Source organism: Lutjanus erythropterus, chromosome 9 (genome assembly GCF_056507025.1).
Source record: "Lutjanus erythropterus isolate fLutEry1 chromosome 9, fLutEry1.hap2, whole genome shotgun sequence".
Lineage (NCBI taxonomy): Eukaryota > Metazoa > Chordata > Actinopteri > Lutjaniformes > Lutjanidae > Lutjanus > Lutjanus erythropterus.
In genome coordinates this window covers 24,840,331-24,865,761 of record NC_139325.1, presented here as the reverse complement: position 1 = coordinate 24,865,761, position 25,431 = coordinate 24,840,331, and the positions used below count along the sequence as shown (strand labels likewise).

The 25,431-nt window shown below is 40.8% G+C and overlaps 1 protein-coding gene across 2 annotated transcripts; it reads left to right on the top strand.

The window, feature by feature from the left end:
- The first annotated feature begins 421 nt into the window (after positions 1-421).
- On the top strand, positions 422-24,753 carry LOC146321584 (phosphatidylinositol 4-phosphate 5-kinase type-1 alpha-like). Of its 2 annotated transcripts, XM_084726820.1 has the most exons (17): positions 464-541; positions 3,427-3,465; positions 5,528-5,562; positions 6,789-6,881; positions 7,081-7,211; positions 7,312-7,429; positions 15,431-15,583; positions 15,723-16,022; positions 17,888-18,123; positions 18,229-18,312; positions 18,436-18,484; positions 18,907-18,991; positions 19,122-19,286; positions 19,383-19,515; positions 19,609-19,671; positions 19,763-19,862; positions 21,132-24,753. In XM_084726820.1, exons 1-17 carry the CDS (start codon positions 496-498, stop codon positions 21,132-21,134), a joined length of 1,833 nt encoding a protein of 610 aa, XP_084582946.1. In that variant the 5' UTR covers positions 464-495; the 3' UTR covers positions 21,135-24,753. The 2 variants fall into 2 exon arrangements, with proteins under 2 accessions (XP_084582947.1, XP_084582946.1); XM_084726821.1 differs by lacking the exon at positions 3,427-3,465 and having other exon boundaries at positions 422-541.
- Positions 24,754-25,431: the final 678 nt, after the last annotated feature.

The following is a 25,431-nucleotide window of genomic DNA, read 5'->3' as shown; positions in this document are numbered from 1 at the left end:
ACGATCAATAGAGGCTTTTCTTTCCATAACTAATCAAGTTTATTGTTTATTTGGATGCCCAACAGCTGTTAGAAAGCAACTGCTACTCTTCCTGGGGTCCATGTCAAGACCATAATATATACACATGCTTTCACATCCACGCATACATATTCAGCACATATCAATTTTGACATTTACAGATACCAGTAAAGCATAACTGACAAGTGTCCCTTTTCTGTTCCCTCTAATAAAACTATTGAGACTTTTATCACATTTGGGAAAATTTTAACAAGTGAAATAATAATCTATCTCCATGGGTAAGAATATTATTAAAGCGACTTAAACATATCACATTGTAAATACCATATTTGAAGCTATGCGACATGACAGTAAACTGAAACTGAAACTGTTCCCCTTCAGTCCAGTGGGGGCGCTGTGGTGCTGCTGCAGCAACATGAGCATCAGAATTCAACTGTCGGCGCTGCTGCTGTCTGTGATGTGAACAGTCAAATCGTAATGGCGACTGCTGGAACAGCAGACTCGGGATCAACAGCCCCGACAGGTATCTATCTGCTAAATCTTCCTCCTTTGTTGGTTTAATACGAACATACAAACAGAACTGTGTAACATTTTGTAGCGGTGAAAATGGTGTGATTCGGTGACTGTGGCTTTATCAAGTCCCCGGTTAGCCCGTTAGCTAGTTAGCATCGAGGCTTTTTCAACCTAACAAATGAACGAGGCAATGGCTAGCTTGTTGAGCTGCCTAGTTGATAAATCTGGTTTGGTGGTTTTATTGATCACACGAGGCATTGGTTAAGAAGCCACCAGTATTTATATTGAGTTATTTGAGTTGGGGTCATAACGTGTACAGAAAGAATTACCGTGACCACGTTGGCTCGAGTGGTGTGTTTTGTTATCAAGCCGGTGATTTTCTTAACGTAAACGGTACACGGTGTTTTATTCTAATGAGATAACTGGATATGGGAGGATATACATGTTATGAGGTTTATTAAATATCGGTCTATTGTTCAGTAAAAGAATGGGACGTGATAAGTGGCTGCTGTTACAAATTGCTCTGTCCATCTGTGGGAAACTCCTCTGTTATCCCCCCCAGGCTTCCTCGCCCGTTACACCCCTCCTTTTCCTCTGTCTGTCTGTCGGTGCAGGTTTGTGGTAAAGTTGGCAAGAATATTCACTTTCCATTTGGTACCTTCGGCACTAGCCCTCTATTAGTTCCCTTCCAGAGTTTCACAGTTGAGGTGATATATTATCCAAACAAATATTGATCCTGTTGATTCTTTTGACCACACACAGGCTTGCCATCCTTATCTAGATAATGAACAGGCTTCAGTCACTCTGCTGTCCGGCTCATGAAATGTTCGTTTAGGGCAGATCCAGTCGTGGGCCTGAGCAATATATCTATTTTATACCAATATTGTGATGTTAGACTGGACATTTTCTCTAAAATAACATACAGTAAATTCTCCACAGTGCAGACATGTGATATTCTTGTAGTATATTTTGATCAAATACATCTATTGATATTGGAACAATATTGTAAGGCTGACTACTGGTGCTTTCTCAAAATATTAACACAATGAGATGTTTGACAAGTAATCAATAATCATCAGCTATGTGGATATAATGACTAAGTGGATAAATATAAATGCTAGAACAGTACAGTAAGTTAAGAAAATAACATCTCTTTACTGAAATGCAGCCCTTAAAACCATATTAGAGCTGGGCAATATATCAATATTATGTCAGTATCGTGATAAAAGTCTAGATATCATCTTTTGGATCTCTTTATTTTGTGATATGGCATAAGTGATTTTTGAACTTACCTGACCATTCTAGCTGTTCTTTTTATTTGTCTTTAACCACTTAGTCATTAAATCCACGTTATTGATGATTTTTTTTTATCAAGAAATTCATTTAATGATTTGTGAAAGCACCAGTCGTCATCCAATTATGATCTTTGCTATATCCATATCATGGTATTTGGTCAAAAGTCTTGTGATATTTGATTTTGCCCATATTAGGGCTGCACATTTAATGAAATGTTATTGAAATCACAATATCCAGAAGGGGCACTTTTTTTGATAAAGGAAACAACACAGTGTTAGAATGAAGTACTGTAGTGCTGCAGTGATGCCCTGGACTGTGAATCTTGTTTACCAGATGTAAGAAAACACGTTTCTCATTTCATGTCTTCATCATTTTTATAGTTTTTCACAGTGAAGATGAAAATTGTGATGGAAAAATGATCATTCCCACCAATCATGAATCACATTGCAATATCTGTCTTTTAACTATGTAGCCCTGGTCTATATCACTCAGCCCCATTTCAGAGGTGTCTTGTTTTCTGAGGACAGGACAGACAGATGATGGGCATCTTGCTAATCCATTTAGTTGTGCGTCACTTATTAGCTTCCCTGAGTATAGAGGAGTTGCTCTTCCCTTGGTAGCCACCCAGGCTGAATCACAGAATAAAAATAGTGGCTTCAGAACACTCCTGTGGCTCCCACATGGCTGAGAGTCCTAGACTGTACAAATACAAGATACAGCATTCTGTCAAATACACACACACCCTCATAGACCCTTGAGTGACAGTAACATAATGTTGTATCTGTAGTAGCCCTTATTGGCCTTGTTTTCTAATTGGGGCAAGAACCAGTATATTTATGGAGTCTTCATAGGCAGAAAATTATGTTAGCTGAGTGTGTGTGTCCCATATTATTGCCTTGTGCAGGCTGCAGGCTACATGTGAACAAGTCTGGCAGAGAGTTGTTTAGTATACAGAGAGGAACAGATGGTTTGCCTATTGTCGTAAGGCCTGTTACTGACAGGCTTAAGTCATTGTTAAGTAATTGGGTTGGGTTGGGTAATTCCTACCCAGAATCTGCTGCACAGTGTCTGTTATTATCTAGTTCTACATGACATTTGAGAAAAATCGCCATCTGCTGAAATTAGGACTGCAGTTAATGGTTATTTTCATCATTGATTATTCAGAGAACTGTTTTGTCTATTAAATGGTAGAAAATAGTAATAAAATTTCCATTTCTCAAGGCATCGTCCTCAAATTACTTGCTTTGTCTGACTGTCAGTCTAAAACCCGATTAGAAATTTGTAGATTATTTTATCGATCAATGAATCAGTTGTTTGGCCTATAAAATGTCAGAAAGTGGTGAAAAACGTCGATCAGTGTTTCCCGAAGCCCAAGATGACATCGCCAAATGTCTTGTTTTGCCCACAACCCAACATCATTCAGCTTACTGTCTCAAAGAAGTAAAGAATTACATTTTCTGATTTAACTGATGAAACAACAATTTTACGTCTAGATGAACACATTTTTTTTGTACGTATGCGCAGTCATGTTTTAAGTTTGTTCAGTGTTGCTTGTTTATTAGGTTAAGCTGTTTAGACTGACCATGTCCTGCTCCACAGATATTAGGACTCAGTTCTGGAGGAGAGCGTTACAGCGAGGTATTCGCATGGGTTTGCGTGAGTGTTTCTGTGTGCGTGAGCAGAAACTGCATGAGTAGTGATGATATAGTGTGTTGTTTTACATAATAAGAGGGAATGTGGGCAGAATGATGCTCATTGTTTCCCAGAGGATTGCCGTGTGTCCCTGTTAACTGAGAAGAGATGCATGGCATTCAGTGATTCTGCCTTATTATTAACACTCCCACCTCTCTCGGGTTGATGTGTTCACTTATTGTGCATTGCCTGGATTCAATCTGCCAGGCGTAGATGAATTTTCACACACGGGATTGTTACAACAGGTGTATAATCTTCCCAACATCCTTTTGTATATATTGACCTGGCTGTGGCACTGCAGCATTGAAGTGGAGGTTGCCATTGGTTACAGGCTAGAGGTGCTTGCAGAGTGGGCGAGAGATAGTAGGTTTAAACAGCAAGTTTATGTAAGGACACAGGAAATCATGCTGAATATTTATTTTATTTCAAATGTGTGCATGTCTTCCAAAACTACTATGTGCTGCTGGTGTTATCATGCTTACCCAGGAGGAAAGACCCAAGTGTCTGGGTCGTATTACAGTTTTACTTCTCCTCTTTGGTTAGCATGCCAGTAAATTTTACACACATGTTTGCTTGGTGATGCCTCAAGTGTTCAGCATGAGATTATTTTACCTAGAAGTTGTCACTTCTATGCTCATCGGTTGAGTTTACTGACTAGTTTAATTTTGAAGAAAAAAAAATACAATAATGTTATAGGGCGGTTCCCAATGTGTTTTTGTTTTACTTTTTAAGCTCCTATTGCAGCTTTGGAATGAAGCCTCAAATATCTGTCATCATATTTTATAATGTCATCAACAAAGTCAATTTGAATAAAGTGATTTATCAGATTAAATCAGTTAGCCCCTTTTTTTATTTAATCGATTTTCTTTAATGAACATAACCTGTCAGTTTTGTCAACATGAATATAACTTATTGCAGGATTCAGTGAAATGGGTATTTTGTGTTTTTTCCACTTGCCTGCACAGGCAAATGGGTCAGAAATCTACTTAGGTGAATTTTTACTTGCCCTGCACAATATCTTTAGAAAATCAATGACTGTAAAAACAATTTGATTTAGAAAATACACAATAACATCTAAAAATCTATAAAATGAAAAATGTCTGTTCCATTTTTTAAAAATTCCAATGTAATGTCTTTTCTTGTTTTGTAAGTCTAAAACCCAAAGATTCAATCATTACATCTTTTTTCCCAATAAGCTTTGACTTTTGGGCTTACAACAGTCTGGAGTTATTGGAAATATTTGGCTTACATAAGTCAGAAACAACTCTAGGCAGCCACCACTGGAATCTAATTCTACAAGCAATATAATACTAAGAATATTAGTGTGGCCTAATCTTTGTCTACAGCTCTGCAGAAATACTGCGCTAAAACAGAATGAATAGACATGCAAAAAGGAAAAAAAGCTGCACAGCATTCAGATGTGGATTTAGAATTCAAATGTTTACACTTGGAACAAAGCTTCAAACTATTCAATCCAGCCCTGTAATGTTATCACATTGGAGTCGATCAAAATATAGCCAAAGTTCCTGTGAGACACAAAGTAGTTTGGAAAGGAGGTGGTGAGTGTAGACACACATCCCTAGGTACCAGATGAATCTGGAGCAGCCAGCTCAGGGGAGAAGTAGTTCCAGTTCACATAGAGCTGGTGTATCGAGGGCAGCAGTCAGTAACTGTGGACACATTTAGGTCTGGGCTCATCATTGGCTTTACAGTCATCAGCCATTGCTTGAAATAGCCCTGCTAATTAACCAGCGGAGGGTTTCTTAAACAGTCATTAATAAATTCTTCCATGATAAAAGCTGCCAGCTCAAGTATTAAGAATGATTTCAAGCATCAGATTTACACTGACTGCATGGGTTGACATGTACATGGGCATCATGCAGTCAGCTTTGAAAAAGGGAACTAGCTGTTCCTTAAGGCTTAAGTGTTTTTCTTTTTAGGTTCTCAAGACTCAGCATCTTTCTCACGTTGTAAATCCCAATTTAACTTTTTTTTTGCCTGTCTTTAGGGACCAGTGGAATCCGCAAAATGGCCCCTGCAGAGGTAAGTCAGATATTGTCTCACTGAGTTGACTACACTTCTGCATTATGTACAGCCTCAGGTAATGTAAATGTTGATCCAGTCAAGCCCGAGGAGGGCGGGAGAACAGGTTTGGAGAGTTTGAGCCTGCTTTCATGCAGCCTCCAGCAGATTGAGACATCGGTCAGGAAAAGTAAAGAGACTGTTTGTTACACAGGTGATAACAGGTGAATAAATTCCTTGAGAAAAAATAGTTCCTTGTATTGTTGGAGAGTATGAGTCCACTGTTTGTACCAGGGCGAGTAAATGAACCATTAATGTCACAATTAGGCATGGGATGATATGAAAATTTATTGTCACAATAATCATGACTAATTCACAATATTATCCTGATAATCATCAAAATATGCTTAAACCTCTTAAATTGCTCTAAAACATGCTGAAACTACATTACCTTACATTTTGTCAAGAAACACATTTTTATTACATCACATAAAGGTCAGACATCTTTTTTTTAGTAACAGCCTTTTTAGTGAAAAACAATGAAATGATCTTGTATGAGTGTGTTCTGTCTTACTTGATATTTACTGTATTTTTTAAATCAGGCTCTATTTTTCGCTTCTCTACCATGATGTCATCAGTTGCATCACTATATACAATTTACCCCTAAATTTAAAATAAATCAGGAAATCAAATATGTTAGTGAGTTAGAGTCACTCATGACTATATTCATGATTACACCAATAATGGAAAATCATCACGATCAATAATAGCAGAGTATAGAGGAGATAAGACTCACAAGTAATGATCTTATCATGAGTGGTTTTTTTTTAATCACAGTTCGTGATTTTTAAAAAAAATAATGTAACATCCTATCCTTAACCATAATGTTTAAGAAAACCTAAACTAAAAAAAAAGTTATATGGATGGGGGAGTTGTAAAGTAATTAATTAAAATGATTTTTTTGTGTGTGTGTAGAAGTAAACATGAAGTAGACATAAAGGTTTTGGTCACTTGAAGATAAATTCAGACCAAGTAACATTGCTTAGACTCCCATCTTCTGCTGCACGAGTTTACCCTCGCTGTGAGTTCAGCAGGTTGTCAGTGGAGTTGATAGCTTTCATGTGAAGATGTTTACCCAATATGCCAGTGGCCTAAAGCTTGCATACAGTTAGCTCTTAGTCTGCTGTGATCACAAGTATAAACACACACACGAGGCTATATGTTTTTCCCTCTGCCCCTCTCCTCAGATGCCTGGCTCTTCAGGCACAACTCAAAGTATGAAGAAGACCATTGGACACCGGGGCGTTGAGACCACCACAGGAGAGACCACCTATAAAAAGGTCAGAACAGGGCGGGGGTCAGTGTTTTTTTGAAACCCACAACACTGAGCAGCAGGGGCGAAAAGTGGAAAATGTGTTGTGTTCTAAATTTAGTTTGGGAATTCCTCTCACTAGACACCCGAGAATAGTCAGTGAATCAGCAGAAGTAACATGGGTAAAATATCATTTGTTCCAGTGCTTACGATGTTTTCCTCTCTAGACGACGTCATCTGCCCTAAAAGGTGCCATCCAGCTGGGCATTGCTCACACAGTTGGCAGCTTAAGCCAAAAGGCAGAAAGGGATGTTCTCATGCAAGACTTTGTGGTAGTCGAAAGCATCTTCTTCCCCAGGTTGGTAGCAAAAGTTGAAGTTGAATAAACATGGTGAATTTGTGTTATTTGACTTCATGTAGTTTTAATGAATTTTTGTCACTCTTATATGTGTTTTCAGTGAAGGCAGTAACCTGACTCCTGCTCATCACTACAGTGACTTTCGCTTTAAGACCTACGCTCCTATTGCCTTTCGTTACTTCAGGGAACTCTTTGGCATTCGGCCAGATGACTACCTGGTTAGTACTTAAACCAAACACACATGCCAGAACTGTTTTCACCCGTGCCCCCTTTGGGGGATTAAAAGTGTCACTCAAATTGTGAAGGCTTTTTCCAAGTCAGATTTTTACCATGTAGTTTCTGTAATTTTCATTTCAAAATGACAAACACATGGCCACAACTTGTCATCATGGTGGTCATGATTCACCATCATAAGTGACATTTCCAAATTAAGAGACATATTTTGTTGAGTAGTCTACTTGCATTGTCCAAAATATAGGGCTGCACCTAATGCCTATTTTTTAACTGATTAACCTAAATAATCTAGCAATTATTCTAAAGATTTTTTAATTATTTATTTAATAAAATAATTTATCCCAAATAAATATCAAAAACCATAACCACATAAAGGACATTAGAATAATGATAATAGTGTCATGTTTTAAAGTTTGTCTTATTTCATTTCTAATTAATAGACTATTTGTCTGGTTGCTGCCTGATAAGAAATATAGTGGAGCTAAAATTCAAAAGGATTCTTGTGACACATATTCATATTGGACCTAAAATTCAAACATTGTTGTGACACTTATTGATTTAATTGCTGTGTCAACCCTTTCCCTCAACTGGAGAATCATTCATTTCATTCAAGTACTTTCAGCTTAAAACTGTGAAGATATGAAGTTATGTCATTGCTGAAGTAATATGCAGTTAAGGTGCTTTTTTTTAGGGGGCCAAGCCCGCGGGGCCTGGGGACCGCGAATGCAAGGCATACGCGGTTCCCAGGACCAGCGGTGCTGGGAACCCTATTGTTTTTGTTCGGATTTTTATTATTATTATTAGGGCCCGAGCACCGACCTCGGTGCGAGGACCCTATTGAAATTGCTCGGATTATTTTTCTTCTTCTTATTATTCTGGCAATAGTAAATCGCATATTTGGAGGCCTTAACATATATGAAAACTCATGAAATTTGGCGGCCGCGTCAGTCCCGGCGAAAAATTACGTATTTTAAGGGTCTCGCAAATGGGCGGGGCGAAATGGCTCAGTAGCGCCATCTACAGACGAGCCCCGACGGCATGTTTCTCCGACGTGCACGAAACTTGGTACGCAGATAGAACACACCGGGACGCACAAAAAAGCCTCTTGGAGCCATGGGCTAAACCCTACAGGAAGTCAGCCATTTTGGATTTTGCGCCCATTTTTGGCGTTTTCCACGTGTCGTATTTGAACGAACTCCTCCTACACGGTTCGTCATAATGACTTCAAAATCGCTGTGTACCATCTAGACAACAGTGTGATTAAAAGTTATTAAAAGATATACGGCATGTTAAAGTGCCTGGATGTTAGGTGGCGGCGAATTTTGGCGTTTCGCCATGAAACAGGAAATGGCCATAATTTGTGGGTACATGGTCGGATCTGCACCAAACTTCATGTGTATGATCAGTGTATGGGCCTGAATGGAAATATATGAAAATATTTCATAATTCTCATAGCGCCCCCTGGTGGTGACAGGAAATTAGTTTTTTTAGGTTGTGACGTGCTGCTCCAACCGTGTTGATTATTTCTAGCTCAAATTTGGCGAAGATGACCTTAACAAGTGGGTGATGCTACATTTTGAACGGCGTGACGGTCCGGCGAAGGGTGTCGACGCGAGAGAGCGGCGAAGGACCGCGGCCCGAAAACATGACATATTTAACAATAACTTCTGTGTGCAAGTTTATATCGGCATGAAATTTCACATGTGTGTGACAGGTCCCAACCTGAACATATGACATTAATTTCGTTGATGGGCGTGGCCAAACGGCTTGACCACGCCCTTTAAACTTCAGCCCCCCCGCCACGTTTCTTGGACATGAATGAAACTTGGTACACATGTGTATCACACCCAGACGCACAAAAAAGTCTCTTGGAGCTATAGGCCAAACTCAACAGGAAGTTGGCCATTTTGAATTTCCTGGTCATTTTTGGCGTTTCACTTGTCATGCATTTTAACGAACTCCTCCTAGAGGAAGAATCAGAATGGCTTCAAATTCACTGCCTACCTTCTGGACTACACTCTCATCAAAAGTTATTAAAAGATTTTCCTCATGTTGAAGGGCGTGGCCATAGTGTGGCGGCGAATATTGATGTTTCGCCATGAAACAGGAAATGGCTATAATTTTGGGGTACATGGTCAGATCTGCACCAAACTTCATGTGTATGATCAGTTTATGGGCCTGAATGGAAATATATGAAAATATTCCATAATTCTCATAGCGCCCCCTGGTGGTGACAGGAAATGAAATGTTTTACAGTCTGAGGTCCTGCTCCCACAATGTTGATTATATCAAACTCCAATTTGGTCTGAAAAGCCTTAAGACCATGATGATGCTATATCCTGAATATAAGGACGTCTCGTCAAACGGCGTTGCCCTGGTGGCGCGGCGAAGGTCCATGTTTCGCCATAAAACAGGAAGTTGCTATAACTGGACTGTACATGGTCAGATCTGCCTGAAACTTGACATGTTTATTAAGAGTCCCGGTCTGAACATATGGTATGAGTTTCATTCATGTCTGTGGCCAAATGGCTTGGCCACGCCCATTAACGCGTTTCGCCAAAACACAGGAAGTGGCTTTAACCTCCCTGTGCTTGGTCAAAACTGCCTGAAATTTTACATGTTCATTAACAGTCCCAGTCTGAACATGTGATATGAGTTTTGTCCATGGGCGTGGTAAAATGGCTTGACCACGCCCTTTGACGTGCGGCGCCGCAAATAGTGAGTTTTGGCCGACGTGCATGAAAATTGGTACACATATGTATCACAGGGAGATGAACAAAAAAGTCTCTTGGACCCATAGGCTAAAGTCGACAGGAAGTCGGCAATTTTGAATTTTGTGCTCAATTTTGGTGTATTCCACAAGACCTATTTTAACTAATTCCTCCTACATAAATTCTTCAATTTACTTCAACACTGGCCTGGAGCATCTAGACAAGTGTGTGATTAAAACTTATTAAAAGATTTGGTCAGCGTTAAACGCTGTGGCTGTAGCGGGGTGGCGAATATTGGCGTTTCACCATGAAACAGGAAATTGCTATAACTTTAATGTAAATGAGCCAATCTGCATCAGACTTCACATGTGTGATAATAAGCATGCCCTGAACACAGCTATGTAATACTGGGGGCATGAAATGACAGTGAATTCCTGTAAAAAGTACTTCACCCAAAAATGAACTTGCACTCAATATCTATTCATTCCTGTGCTGATGTGAGGAGGGATGAAGATCTCCAGTTCACAAGACACTCCCTGAGTTTAAGCAGAAAACAGAACTGTAGTCAAATCCAGCTCAATTGAAGAGTGATCAGTTTTAAAATGAAAAAAATAAACAGAAAAACAAACAGAAAATGCCTCCATGCTGCACGAATGCTGTAATCCTGGAAGGCACTCAGATAACAGACAGCATTCTTCTCAGAAATAGTGACTTGTTAGGAACACAGTTTAACTAACTTTCAACAGAGAAGACAATGTCTGAAGACTTTCACATAGAAGAGAAACATCATTTCTTTGCTGCAGCTGTATTACTTGGGCTACAGCATGTGTACCAGCTTCAGCTGTGTGCACGCACTTCCAGTCTTTGAGGCTACAGAATTGTTTAATCTGCATCAAACTTAACATGTGTGATAATAGGCATGCCCTGAACACAGCTACGTAATACTGGGAGCAGGAAAACACTGAATCCCTTTAAAAAGTAGTTCACCTAAAAATGAAATTGCACTCAATATCTACTTATTCCTGTGCTGATGTGAGGAGGGATGAAGATCTCCAGTACACAAAATACTCCAAGAATTTCCACAGAAAACAAAACCATAGTGACATGCAGTGCAATTAAAGTGAAGAGTGATCAGTTTTATAATGTAAAAATGAACACAAAAAGCTCACAAAATGTCTCCATGCTGCACCAATGATTTAATCCTGGAAAACACTCAGACAACAGACAGAGTTTTTCCTCAGAAACAGTGACCTGTTATGCATAGAGTTTCCTTAGCAAACTTTCAAAACAGAAGAAAATGTCTGAGCACTTGGACATAGAGGAGAAACAGTGTTTTTTGGCTGCAGCTGTGCCGCTTGGGGAAGAGCTTGTGTACGTGCTTCAGCCGTGTGCATGCATTTCCAGTCTCAGAGGCTACAGTTGACAATGAGGCTGAAAACACGGTGTAAATGGTGTCTTTTTGGTTACATTTTACTGTCACCTCTCACGGACACTTAAATCACACCACAGGAGCGGTACAGAGACAGTTTGTGGGTCATTTGTGCGCACTTGAGGTCTTCACCCGTCCCTGCATCAGCACGGGGGTCAGTGGGTGTCGAATGCCGTTTGGTTTTCGGGGCGGACCGTGGCTTCGGGGCGATGTCGGACGGTCGCGGCGACGCGTGGCCTCTCCGCTCCCGGGGCGGGTCCGGCCATCGGGAGGCGGTGGCCAGCCCCCCGAGTGGCGCGGGGGTGCTCGGGCCCGTTCATCGCTGCTTGCAGCTTTAATTAGGGGGCCAAGCCCGCGGGGACTGGGGAACGCGGATGCAAGCATACGCGTTTCCCAGTACCAGCGGTGCTGGGAACCCTATTGTAATTGTTCAGATTTTTATTATTATTCATCATCTTTTCTATTTTTATTCTTCCGTTGATAAAAGTCATGCTGCAGCCTAAACCGTGCAAGTTTGGACGATGAAAATTTGAGGGCTGGCCCAGACCCCTGCAGGGACCTCAGACGCTAAAAACTGCACACGTCCGCCTGTAGGGGGCGCTATAACGAAGGACAACGTGTTTTGGCCTATAACTCCCACACCGTATGTCGCACATTCAAAAACCTTATATCCTCCAATTCCTTGAATGGAGCTGAGTCACTTTGTAATTGGCCACGCCCACTTCCGCCTAAATAATTTTTTCACAAAATTGCAAAAACTGGCAAACCTGCTTTTTCGAACTCCTCCTAGGGATTTTGTTCGATCTGCACGAAAATTGACCCAGACACTCTTCTGCTCCTCATGAGCTAAAGTTATCAAAAGATTTTTTTTGGGTTGAAAATTCCGCGAATTATTAACGAACAAATTTCCCTAGCTAGACATAAAAATGGAAAATCTTGCATATCTCGGTCAAAGTAAATGCTATCGACACCAAATCAGAGATCCTTGGTTGGCATGACAGTGGGAGCCTATGAACTGAATTTGGCGAATGTTGGCCCATAGGGGGCGCTACAGATATGGGAAGTTTATATCTCTAGAACGGCTGCACCGATTTCTACGAAATTTGGTCCGTACGACGTAGGGCCGGTCCTGAGGCCATATCTTCAAGGGGGTCATGACAGGTCAATGTGGGCGGGGCTTATTACAAGATAAACCAAAAAAATTAATTTCTGCCAAAGTATAACACTTAGGGTTTTGAAATTTTATGGCTACATGTAGAATAGGACTCAGATCCCGCCTACCGAAAATCGCGTTCGTGCTCCACTAGGTGGCGCTATAACGCATTTTTGCCTATAACTTCCACATTTTAAATGACACGTTGAAAAATCTTATATTGCTGTATTCCCCGAATAGCGCTGGATCTTCTGACGTAGGCCCCGCCCACTTTCGCCGAAAATTCCCGTCGCTAAGTCGCCACATGTCCGAAACCTACTTTTTCGAACTCCTCCTACAGTTTAAGCGCCATCTGCGCCAAACTTTGCACATACGATGTCTAGATGAGTCTGATCTAAAGTTATCAAAGGAATCGTTGAACGACAAAAAAATCGCTAATTATAACCGAACGATTTTTTGGCTAGCTCAAAAAACGCATGTTGTGTCATATTTCGGTCAAACTAAAGTCTTTTGACTTGAAACTTAACACGCTCTTTCCAGAGGTCATCCACAGACTCGGTGCCAAATTTGGTGCGGATCGGCCAATAGGGGGCGCTACAAACCCAACTAGGTGGCGCTATAACGCATTTTTGCCTATAACTTCCACATTTTAAATGAGACGTTGAAAACTCTCATATTGCCGTGTTCCCTGAAAAGCGCTGGATTTTCTGACGTAGGCCACGCCCACTTTTGCCGTAAATTGCCGTCGCTAAGTCGCCGCATGTCCGAAACCTACTTTTTCGAACTCCTCCTACAGTTTAAGCGCCATCTGCGCCAAACTTTGCACAGACGATGTCTAGACGTGTCTGACGAAAAGTTATCAAGAGAATTGTTGCACACCAAAAAATGCGCTAATTATAACCGAACGATTTTTTGGCTAGCTCAAAAAACGCATGTTGTGTCATATTTAGGTCAAACTAAAGTCTTTTGACTTCAAACGTAACACGCTCGTTCCAGAGGTCATCCACAGACGCTGTGCCAAATTTGGTGCGGATCGGCCAATAGGGGGCGCTACAAACCCAAAAACATCAGGTTTCCCAAAATTTGCTCAGAGTCGTCCTAAATTCGCTGTGCATGATGTGAGTTCCCTCTTGAGGCCGACCGCAAAGTTACCTAATGATTGGTCATGAATACCGCAGCTCGGACGACGGCGCGCGTCCCCGCGATCGCCCCGAGCCCCGTGTCCCTCGGGGCCGCGGCGGCGGGTTCCGAGGGCCGCTGGGGCCGGGTCGCGCGGGGAGGCTTGGCCCCCGTTCATAACTGCTTGCAGTTCTAGTTATTATTATTTTCTTCCTCTATTTTTATTCTTCCGTTGATAAAACTCATGCTGCAGGCTAAACCGTGCAAGGTAGGGCGGTGCAATTTGGAGGGCTGGCCCACACCCCCGCACGTACCTCAGACACAAAAAACTGCACATGTCCGCCTGTAGGGGGCGCTATAACCAAGGACAACGCGTTTTGGCCTATAACTCTCACACCGTATGTCGCACATTCAAAAACCTTATATCCCCACATTCCTTGAATAGAGCTGAGTCACTTTGCAATTGGCCACGCCCACTTCCGCCTAAATAATTTTTTCGCAAAATCGCGAAAACTGGAAAACCTGCTTTTTCCAACTCCTCCTAGGGACTTTGTCCGATTTGCACGCAAATTGGCCTGGACACTCTTCTGCTCGTCATGACCTAAAGTTATCAAAACATTTTTATTGGCTTGAAAATTCCGCGAATTATTAACGAACAAATTTCCGTAGCTAGCCATAAAAATGGAAAATGTTGCATATCTCGGTCAAAGTAAATGCTATTGACACCAAATCAGAGATCCTTGGTTGGCATGAGACTGGGAGGCTATGAGCTGAATTTGGCGAATTTTGGCCACTAGGGGGCGCTAGAGATATGGGAAGTTTATATCTCTAGAACGGCTGCACCGATTTCTACGAAATTCGCTGTGCATGATGTGGACTCCCCCCTGAGGCCAACCGCCAACTTACGTAATGATTGGTCAAAGTGGGCGGGATTTATTACAACAAATCAAAATCACCATTCTGCCTTTGGCACTAACAGTGCACACCCACTACAGTGAATACTGCAGCTAAGCTTTGTCCTGTGTCCTGACAATTGCCCTGAACTGGAAGGCCGCAGCTCTGACGACGGCACGCGTCCCCGCGATCGCCCCGAGCCCCGCGTCCCTCGGGGCCCGCGACCGTGGGTTCCGAGGGCCGCGGGGAACGGCTCGCGCGGGGAGGCTTGGCCCCCGTTCATAACTGCTTGCAGTTCTAGTTTTGTTGTTGTTGTTGTTCTTTCCCTCCTTTGGCTCTTTTCTCTGTCAGATGTTTTTTTCAATATCAGAATTTTAGAATGTAACACGTACATTGATTAGAAATCACTCCATGTCTCTGTTGTCAAACTACACAGACAAAATAATGCAATAAGAAGTCACTGTCAGAAATCTTTTGTTTCTATCAACTGCCCTCAAAATGGTACCAGTACATATATATTTCATTGTGTGATTTTATTTCATATGAACTTATTTTATCATCCTTCTTGCAACATTTCCCGGTTAAGAGCCACTGATTGAGTTAAATTAGAGTTCTGGATATGCCAACATGTTTGCTCTGTTTCATTTGTATACTAATGCTGGCTCTCTTCCTCTCATAGTATTCTCTGTGTAACGAGCCACTGATCGAGCTGTCTAATTCTGGAGCCAGTGGATCCCTCTTCTATGTCTCTAGTGATGACGAGTTCATCATCAAAACTGTTCAACACAAAGAGGCAGAGTTCCTGCAGAAACTCCTGCCTGGATACTTTATGGTGAGCATCATAATGAGATGTGGAAGTGTGTTCAGTATGAGTGATCAGTATTACAATAATTATGGGAGCTCTAATAATTTCTTTGTAATGAAAGCTGTCACATATGTAATCTATTTTCCACATTCCTCCTCCCCTCCAGAACATAAACCAAAATAAGCGCACCCTGCTACCCAAGTTCTATGGACTGTATTGCGTTCAGGCAGGGGGCAAAAATATCCGCATTGTGGTGATGAACAATCTTCTTCCCCGGATCATCCCCATGCACGTCAAATACGACCTGAAGGGCTCCACCTATAAGAGACGAGCTTCCCCGAAGGAGAGAGAAAAGGCTGTTCCCACTCTCAAAGACCTGGACTTTATCCAGGACTTGCCTGACGGTCTGCTGCTGGAAGCGGACAACTACAATGCCCTGTGTAAGACCATACAGAGGGACTGCCTGGTGAGTCACAGACACTTATTTTTCATTCATTGATTATTTTTTATTCAAGTGTCGTACAGTCAAGCCTCTCAGCCCACATAGAATTGCAGGACATTTTCGTGTGAATTGTTACAATATGCAAATGTATTAAAATTCACAAGCTCAGAGGGTACACCAGCAGACTGCAATTATCACTCTGGCATCACATAGAAGTTTTTTTTTTTTTTTCAAATTTTTCTGAGAAATAGATATATTGAATCTGACAAAGGTGCAACAAAGATTTTTTAGCACTGTCTATGCCATTGTTGTTGTTGTTATCCAGTCGTGATTTGTAAAGACAGATCATTGGTTCTGTGCCCTGACAGCTGTCATTGACATTTTCAAATTCTTCTTTATAAAAGTCTGTATGATATGAAGTGTGATGTAAGGCACATCATTATAAGTTTGAAATTGTGGCAACCATTTTTACAACCTATAGGAACATCTAATCCAGAGATGTGGAGTGAAATAGTTAATGACAAGCACAAACAAACTATTTACAAGCTATAGGAATATCCTAATGTATTGATCTGGAGAGAAAGAGTGAGGGAGAAGTTGCAAGCAACAAGCTCAAGAAAGGGGAGAGAGACCCTGGTGCTTTTTGACGAAGAGCTGTGGACTAATTGTTAGGAAAAGTAGCTAAATCTAGTGAGAAAGTCACCAAGTTGGCAGTACTGGCTAAATCTCAGACCTACAGTTATTTGTTTGACAGCCCTCTTCCACCGCAGCAGAGTTAAGATCACCCGCTTCTGCAAGAGATGTTGAGTCTTGCTGGATTCCATTCCCAATGCACTCCTCTCCTAGTGAGTGTCAATTTTACCAATGACATTGTGGGTGTCTTCTACTCTCTGCGGTACCAGCAAATGTTGTGGAAACCCATATTTTTTTAGATAGTCTGCAGACAGTTTGACAGAATAAGCAGCAGGTGTCATAACTTCCTTGGAAACAGCTAGTTCTTTGCTGCTAAGCTTTGTGTTTTTTTACAGAGGCGTCTATAATTTTCAGTAAGCAATTAGTCAGTGTTGTTAGACGGGGTTGTTTGTTACTTAATGTTAAGCTCCACCACTGCCGGCAGCTGAAGGATCATCAACAGTCTAGTGTTGCTGAGATGACTCAGGCTCGCGTGACACTGCAAACCAATACTTTGTTTACTTTGAGGGATGATACCTTTTTAAATGATGGAAGAGACTGGTGGCATTCATCATTGCAAGGAACATGGGATGCCACAATGTTGTGTATAGTGTTGGTTTATCTGTCTTGGGAAAGCCAAACAACTTTCAACAGAGGCTGGACCTCATTTATTCATTAAATATCTCTTCCCATTAGAGGCTTATCTGTCTTTGTGGTTGCTTTGTGGCCATGTGTTGATTTGTTATTTTGATTTTGTGTCGACTGCAATATGTGCTGCCACAATGAGCTAATTATTGCTGTCTGATTAGCTGTTGGTGTTGCTTGTGTCTGTCTCATCTCAATTGCCTAATCAACATTTTTGTGTAGTGTGATTTAGGGCTGGATGATTTTGGAAAAAAAAATCTAATTGCAGTTATTTTGACTGCTTATTTTTCCTTGGAATCAAAACACAAAAGGTCTTCATGATGACGTTGCATCCAGTTTTAAGCACTGACATATATAATGCAAAATGTTGTGTATATATTTTCAGTGTAAAGTTTGTTGCAGTTTTTCTACAATTGTATCTTGAAGTTTCTTTTTGACTTCCACTTCAGTTACTGTCCACCACCAATCATTTAATCAGGCAAAAAAACAGATACTCAAACAGGTGTACCTCACCAAGACAATGTTGTAGTGAGTCAACAGAATTGTAACTTGTATTTGTATTTTTTTTGTAGCTCTTGCAGAGTTTTAAGATCATGGATTACAGTCTGCTGTTGGGAATCCACAACATGGACCAGGCCAGTCGAGAGCGGGAGCGTGGTGGGGGCACTTCTGGCGACAGCGGTGGGTCAGAAGGAGCAGTGACCCCGGATCAGCGCCGGCCACAAGCCCAGAAAAGTCTGTACTGTACAGCCATGGAGTCCATTCAGGGCGAGGCACGAGGGAAGGGAGTGCTGGATTCAGAAGACCAGTGAGTCTAAAACCACAAGCAAGAGCTGAATTTGACCTGGTGGCTTTGTAGTATAATCCGTGACTGGAACAATGAAATGACCTGTTGTTTCTATTGTCCTTCCAGCATGGGCGGTATTCCATCTCGTAATAGTAAAGGAGAGAGGTTACTGATCTACATCGGCATCATTGACATCCTCCAGTCCTACAGGTCTGTGTCTCAGGGCAGCCAAATCACTTCCTCATTCACTCTTAATTCATGCGAGAGCTTCCCACCTACAACAGCCATTTATATAACTTGTAGTAAATTATTTTATTATGTCTTCTTATTTAGGTTTATTAAGAAGTTGGAGCACTCCTGGAAAGCCTTGGTGCACGATGGGGTAAGAGCCTATACTATAAGCTGTACTATACAGCTATAAGCTGTATAGCTCATATACAATCTAGAGCTGGAGCAATTTGTCAACTGATTGACTGATAGAAAATAATTGGCACCAATGTTACTAACTGAGTAATTGGTATAGTGATTCTTTAAGCAACATTTGCTGAAAAAAAAGGCTTTTCTGGTTGCAGCTTCTCCACTGTGAAGACCTGCTGCTTCTCTTGTTAAAGACATCACCTTGGGCTTTAAGAAATTGAGACATGCTTTTCTCTAGTTTACTTGATTAATTAAAGTAAATGGCAGATTGAAAAAGTAATTCAAATGTTTAGCAAACACTAACAAAAAAATTTGATTGTATATAGACTTGAGTGCCGTAGTATCTGTCAAGTTATAATGGCTCCTTTCCTCGTTTTACTTCTTTAGGACACAGTTTCAGTTCACAGACCTGGCTTCTATGCAGAACGTTTCCAGCAATTCATGTGCAACACGGCGTTCAAGAAAATTCCACGTAAGTACACACTTGTGTTCATAAACATGCTGAAGTTTATAGCCTGATGAACAGGAATCATCCTTGGGGTGAAAAGTCTTTTGGTGCCCTTATTGATCGTTTCTTCTTTTACTTCTTCCATCTTCTTCAGTCAAACCATCACCGTCTAAGAAGAGTCGTGGCGGAGGGCAGGGAGGTCTGAGGAGGGCCCCCACCCTGGGAGCGCCCACCCCACTCTCCCACGCAACAGGACAGTCAGACTCCAGACTAGTCTACCACAGCCACTTTAAAAGCACAGAGTCCGAGGCAGACAGCGGTAAGAACTGAGACATCCACAACCACAATTTTACCCGTAGCTGTGCTGTGGAGAAATATGTGATCATTTGTTTTCGTATTGATTATTTGTTCTCAGGCGTGCAATTGGGCAGGCCAGATCTTGTTCCAAGGACCCCTCCACTGGTAGATAACCCTGCTGACTGTGAGGCCAATCTGTCCACCTCCTCCCTAGGCAGCACAGGAGTTGCCTCCTCCTCTCCTCCCCTACGGTAATGCTTCACCAAGATAATAATGCATGACTTTTATTCTTCCATCTCACTTAGATGCTTTTTAATTTTCTTTGCTCTGACTTTTCTCTGCAGGTCTGTAGGAGTGGAGGTGCACAAATCAGCAAACACAGACCTTGACCAGGGTTCTCCTCACAGGTACAGAAAGATCAGACTATAAAATGAATGTATTGTTTTTCTCACTTTTGTTAGTTATTGTGTCATATATATATTATATTTTTTGTTTCAGTTTGGGGGCAGAAGGGGCTTTGGATAATTCAGGCAACCTGTCTGGAAATGAAGATGTAGTTTCACTCTCAGACATCATCCCTGAGACCAACATCTGCTTTGTAAGTCTAAACATCTCAAATTATTTCATTATATCTGTAATTCTGAGGTTGTGTTGGACTTTATCGTCCGTCAAACAAATGTCTAACAAATTAATATCACGACATAAAATAAAGAAATTAGGGGGGACCACCAGATGGTTGACAGTGTAGTGAAGGCAATAACCATCTGATAATTCCAAATACAGCTGTGAAAGGGTTAGGATATACAGGAATATGGAATACATTTTGATAAATTTTGAATATTTTTGTCCAACAGTCAGGCGCCTTCATTTGTAAAAAATGACCTGTTGCAAATTTAGTGACTTTTTCAGACCATCAGGGAAAAGGCAAGAAATATATTTAAATATATTGTAATTCATTACCGCCGTGCCACTCAGAGTAATGCAGTCCACGGCTCTTCTGCCAGCAGCGCTCTGTTCTCTCTCTCTCCTCCTGCGTTGTATGCAGGCAGTCAGGTGTGGCATGTGGGGCTGGAGGGTGTGAGCTTCTCTCTCATTCTTTTCCTCCAGATATCTGGAAATACATAATTCTTGCAGGTGCTGGAAATCTTTGAAAATGCTTGAATTTTAATGTGATGTTTTTAAGGTCTGAAAAGTGCTTGGATTTTGGATAAATTGCTTTAAAATGCTTGAAATTCTAATTGCATTACTTTCTTAATAAATGGCGCCCTGACTGGATAGTTCATTTTTTAGATAAAATAAGTCTGAGAGAGCTTTTGCCTTCTAAAACTGCACAATAACATCTAATGTAATGTGATGAAGAAATGAAATAGGGTCTAATCATTTGAAGCACTTAACCACAGCTGTAAGGTCCTGGAAAAGCTTGACATGCACCTTTTAAAATGCTTGAAAAGTGCTTAAGTTTGACTTTGATAAAGGATTCCAGGAAGCCTGGAAATGACCTAGTTCATTTGAACTTCTTCCTCCCTTCATGGATTAAAAAAAAATTACTGGAAGTATATGATGCCCCTGTAGTGAGTTCGGGATTATTTGGTTGAAGATTTCTCTTTCTATTGTGATCTCTCTCTCTCTCTCACTGCAACTGACACAACCACTCGTTGCAGTAGATCGCTCTCTGGGTCTGAATCAGATTTTTCCATCATTGTTGGAAAAAATTCAGTCAATGACAGAAAATATTCAGTCAGCGCAACCTCTGCTGTGATTAAAGTTATTTATGATTTTATAGTTGAAGCAGCCGGTGTTAGTCAAATATAACATTTCATATACCCTTAACCATAACCTTGGTACTGACTGAATTTAATCTTCACAGTAAAAAACAGATAAGTGCCATCTGAAGATGAGACGTTTCTGGATGAGGTGATGTGGGCAGGAGAAAGGACAAAGAGAGTGAAAGTCACCCATCCACCACGGACCATCCGCTGCACCTCTTGTTCTTTTCTCACCCATTCAGTATATACAGAGATCGCTGGATGAAGCAGCGAGGTGCAGCGGAGGTTGTGACAGTGAAGAAAAGCAGTAGTGGGAAGATGAAGAAGACGAGGGTGTGCAGGAGGCTTTCCCAGCCATCAACACTGTCACTGTGCGCACACATTGGCCCCCCAATGTCCCAAAGCCCAAATCTTTGATATACACCTGGAAAAAGGCTCTCATGACCCTGAATTGGCAGCTCTGTAGTAGCTCTGGCAGCAGTGTTAAACAAGGATTTTCTGCTGCCGTAACATAATAAACAAATAAATTAGCTGTATATTTTAAAACGCCCATGTCCCAGTCACCTGTGTATGGTGAAGGCAGTTAAATTATCCACAAGGAGTCAGCCATCATGTCCACTTTCTGCAGCATGAAGACAGCAGTTCAGCAGGAAGACACACACATACACACACACTTAAGAGCACATGAAGGGCATAGCCTGAATTTATAGGAGTGAATAATTCCCTGTGTGCTCATGCACAGTCTAAGTGGATTCACATTTCTGTGATTCACACTCTAGTGTTCCTGTTAACCGCACATCCATTTCCCCCCTCAGCACTCCTCATGAGCCAGGGCACTCTGAGCTAATAGCAGTCAGATTGTTCAAATCAACACATGCTGCTGTCGACTCTGCAATCATGTATGCATTTCTTTTTACTGGTTGTGGATGTACAGTATTTGTTTGGATTTCGAAACAGCGGAGGGATGGGTTGAGACAGACCCATAAGGTAATTTTGTTTCACATTTTGTTTATAAGTTATTCTGCTGGAAGCCACGGTGGTGCTGCAAAGGTCCAGCTGGATCTTGCCACTGCTGAATGTACATTACAACATTTTTCTGATATAGAATGTGTCTTATTAACATGGCAGACCACATTTGTACAACCCTGAGAATCTCCCCCTCTGATGTGACCATATGTGCTAAAGTATAAATGAATACAGAGAAGAAGAGCGGTCGACAGCAGTGGATGCTGTTAAATGAAGTCAGTGCTTATTAAGCTAAGAGAATAGTAATAATTTCCAGCTACTGTCACGTGTCTGTCATGTCTGTGCCTTTACATGTTTGTCCCTTCCCTAACATGTGATGTATAACTGACATTTTTTACAGGTTAGTGTTGTAGTCACACAGAGAAACCTGCCTTATCACTACAGCTAAACTCATCAAACTGCCATTTGTATGTCAGGGATTAAAAGAATTCCAGATTTTAATGCAAACACTAGTACAGTACAATCCCCTTTGGTTATGTGTTGGGTGGGAAATTAGCGCCAGCCACCAACCAAATGCTGATGAAATATTAAAGTGGCCGTTAGATCTTTCAGATCATTTTCTCAGTCAATCGATTTGTTCTTTGGTCCATAAAATGTCGGACAATGGAGAAAAATGTGGATCACTTTTTCCAGCGCTCAAAATTAAGAATGTCTCATTGTCCCGGGGACAATAAAAGCAGCACCTGTGACACAAAGGTTGGTTGTCTTGGGCAATTCTGGGACAACAGAGAAACATCTTCACAGAAAACTTTACATAAGTACATTTCCAAATAGGTGTTATTTAGATAAACTGACTATCTGACTAACTATTGAGTGGCTGGTGAATTTGAACATTTATCTGACAGTGGCTGGTAGATGTTCACATTTTAAAAAAAAGCTAATTTCCCACCCTTCAGCTCAGATAATCCTTATAACTCTTGACATCAGACAACCAGGATGTTTGTCTCTTTTAATCATTTCTGCTGGTTACAGAAATGACACCCGCCCACATCCACTCTTGGACCAATATTAATAACCATGTGTATAACTACTTTTGTATTATTTTTTGTATGTAGACTTACTCAGCTTTTACTCAACTGTTCATAAAAGTTGTGCTTTGTTTTCACCAGATGTTTCATGGTTATCTTATTGTTTAGGGCACTAAACAAGCTACTGAGGTGGCTGCTCGGCAGAGAGCTTTTTACCCCATGAGACATTTCTGATACAGAAATTTGAATCACTACCAAGTGACTGTAGCAAAGCTCGAGACCTTAGACGTCATCTTATCTGAGGAATTACTGTTCTTGTTCGTTAGGCACATGTGGTCTATGCAGCAGAGAGGGAGAAGGGGAAATGTGAGTTGTGAATATTGAAAGAAGGAAAAAACTACTCGTGTTCATAAATGCACAGTTGAAGATTTAAGGACTGAGTCTTTTTGTATTATGAGCCAGTCACGGCACCAAAGAGAAGAGTAGGGAGTTCCTGTGAAGGTTCAGGATCGAGTACGGTGAACATAAGAATGACATGAAACACTCCTGGACACCTGCTTGGACTGATGATGTTGTATATGGTAATAACACTGGGTTGACCTGTGTTTTAAGGATCTATTATTAAACTGGATGTTTTTTTGTTTTGTTTTGGGGTTTTTTTGCTGAATAATTTCACGTCTGATAAGCTGTATCTGACCTAGTCCCTGTAAGGATTTCTGTTTTATTTATCAGAGAATTGGTTTACATCGTGGCCTGAGACATTTCAACATTCAACTCCACATTCCTGTGAAATTGAAGTTAAATTTACTACAAATTGTGGTAGCTCTTAGAACTCATTATTCACCACCTTTGCGTGGCTGGAATGATGTACTTACTTGATATGAATTACGTCTGGTATAATGCTGAAACGTAAAATATTGATTATTTCAAACTGATCAGGTTTAAAGTTGGTTGAGAGTCAAACAGCCACCAAAGAAGACACTCCAAGAAATTCTTCCACATTAGAAAAGAAGTCCAGATTATATTTTCTAACACCTGCATTTTGATGTTTTATGTTGTAACTTTTTGTTTTTAAGTGGGTGGTACTGTGTCATACTGGATGCAGACCAGTTCTGTCACAGTTAATTGTGTACTACACCCTAGCACAAGAGAAACATCATCTTTCGGTGCTTAAAGGGCAGCACACTCAGTGTAGACACTACAATATATTTAAAGTAATGCAATATGAACCACAATCTGCCACCTTTCAGCTCTAAGAAGTATATTTATTATTAATATGGTTGATTGCTGCAGGCTGAAATGATAAAAAGTTGTATTATGTACCTTTAGATGATTGTATGTATACTGTATACTGACAGAAGGATGTCTGAAACTTTATAGTGTGTATTGCCTATGAAGGGGGACTATTTGACAATTTCACTTTTTATAATTCATGTTTAGATTGTGATATGATAGATAGATTCTCTCCATGATGATTCTGGGTTGTTAATCTCCCACGCTTTTTCTACATGAATGTTTCACACGGCTCGTGAGCCAACGTTGCTGGTTGTCCTATATGCTTCAATTACTATATTTTTACTGTGTATAAAATGTGTATATGTACATAGGAGTCACGGAAATGCCTTCTCATGCAATATGTGCTGCCTGTCCCTCCTGCCATGTTTCAGTTATGTGGTGGTGATGTTTTCATGTCTGATTTTAAAGGATTAAACATATTTTCTAAATCTTGGTTTTGGTCTCTTTGTTCATGTGTATCATGATCCAACTAACTGTCAATAGGTGTTTGTGAAGAGTTGTGTATATTAAAAAAAAAAAAAGGACTTAAAAAAATCAAAAAGGATTTAAACGTTCCTGTCCTAGTACCACAAACCACATTTAAGTTAATATCAAAAGTTATCATGGGCTGTCAAGGAGGTAGAGACTGGATGGATTTCTATTGAACAATATTCCTCACTAGGGATATACCATTACTTACTTCTGTCTTCTGTTCATTAGTCAACATTCTTGGAGAATTTTTAATGAGTGTCTGAATCAAATACACATTGACTTCAATACAAAAACAAAGGGAAAAGTTTAGAAAACTAATTACTTAAAGTGTCTTCACTAAGTTTTTCACTTTTGAACCAAACTCTAAAGTTTAGAAATAAACTAAAAGGTCCCAAACAATCAAAAAAATCTGGTGCGTGTTCAGTCTGAAAGCACTGTGCAGTGTTTTGCTACAGTTTCCAGATTGAATGACGCGTTTCCTCAAAATGGTGTGTAACAGTGTGCAGCGGGCTTTGAGATACGTTTTCTCTTGGTTAGTGAGTGTGCCACAGGTGTTAGCCAATCAGCAGCAACATGTATGCAAACAGCGCTACATTAAAATGGCAGTAGAGCGCAGAGCGCTTACGTACCCAACAGGATG

Bases quoted from the DNA above. Each gene is read 5' to 3' on its own strand.
- LOC146321584 (XM_084726820.1), top strand. From the start codon at position 496: ATGGCGACTGCTGGAACAGCAGACTCGGGATCAACAGCCCCGACAG. The intron at 542-3,426 runs GTATCTATCTGC...CCTGCTCCACAG, and splicing joins GGGATCAACAGCCCCGACAG to ATATTAGGACTCAGTTCTGG. The intron at 3,466-5,527 runs GTATTCGCATGG...GCCTGTCTTTAG, and splicing joins GAGGAGAGCGTTACAGCGAG to GGACCAGTGGAATCCGCAAA.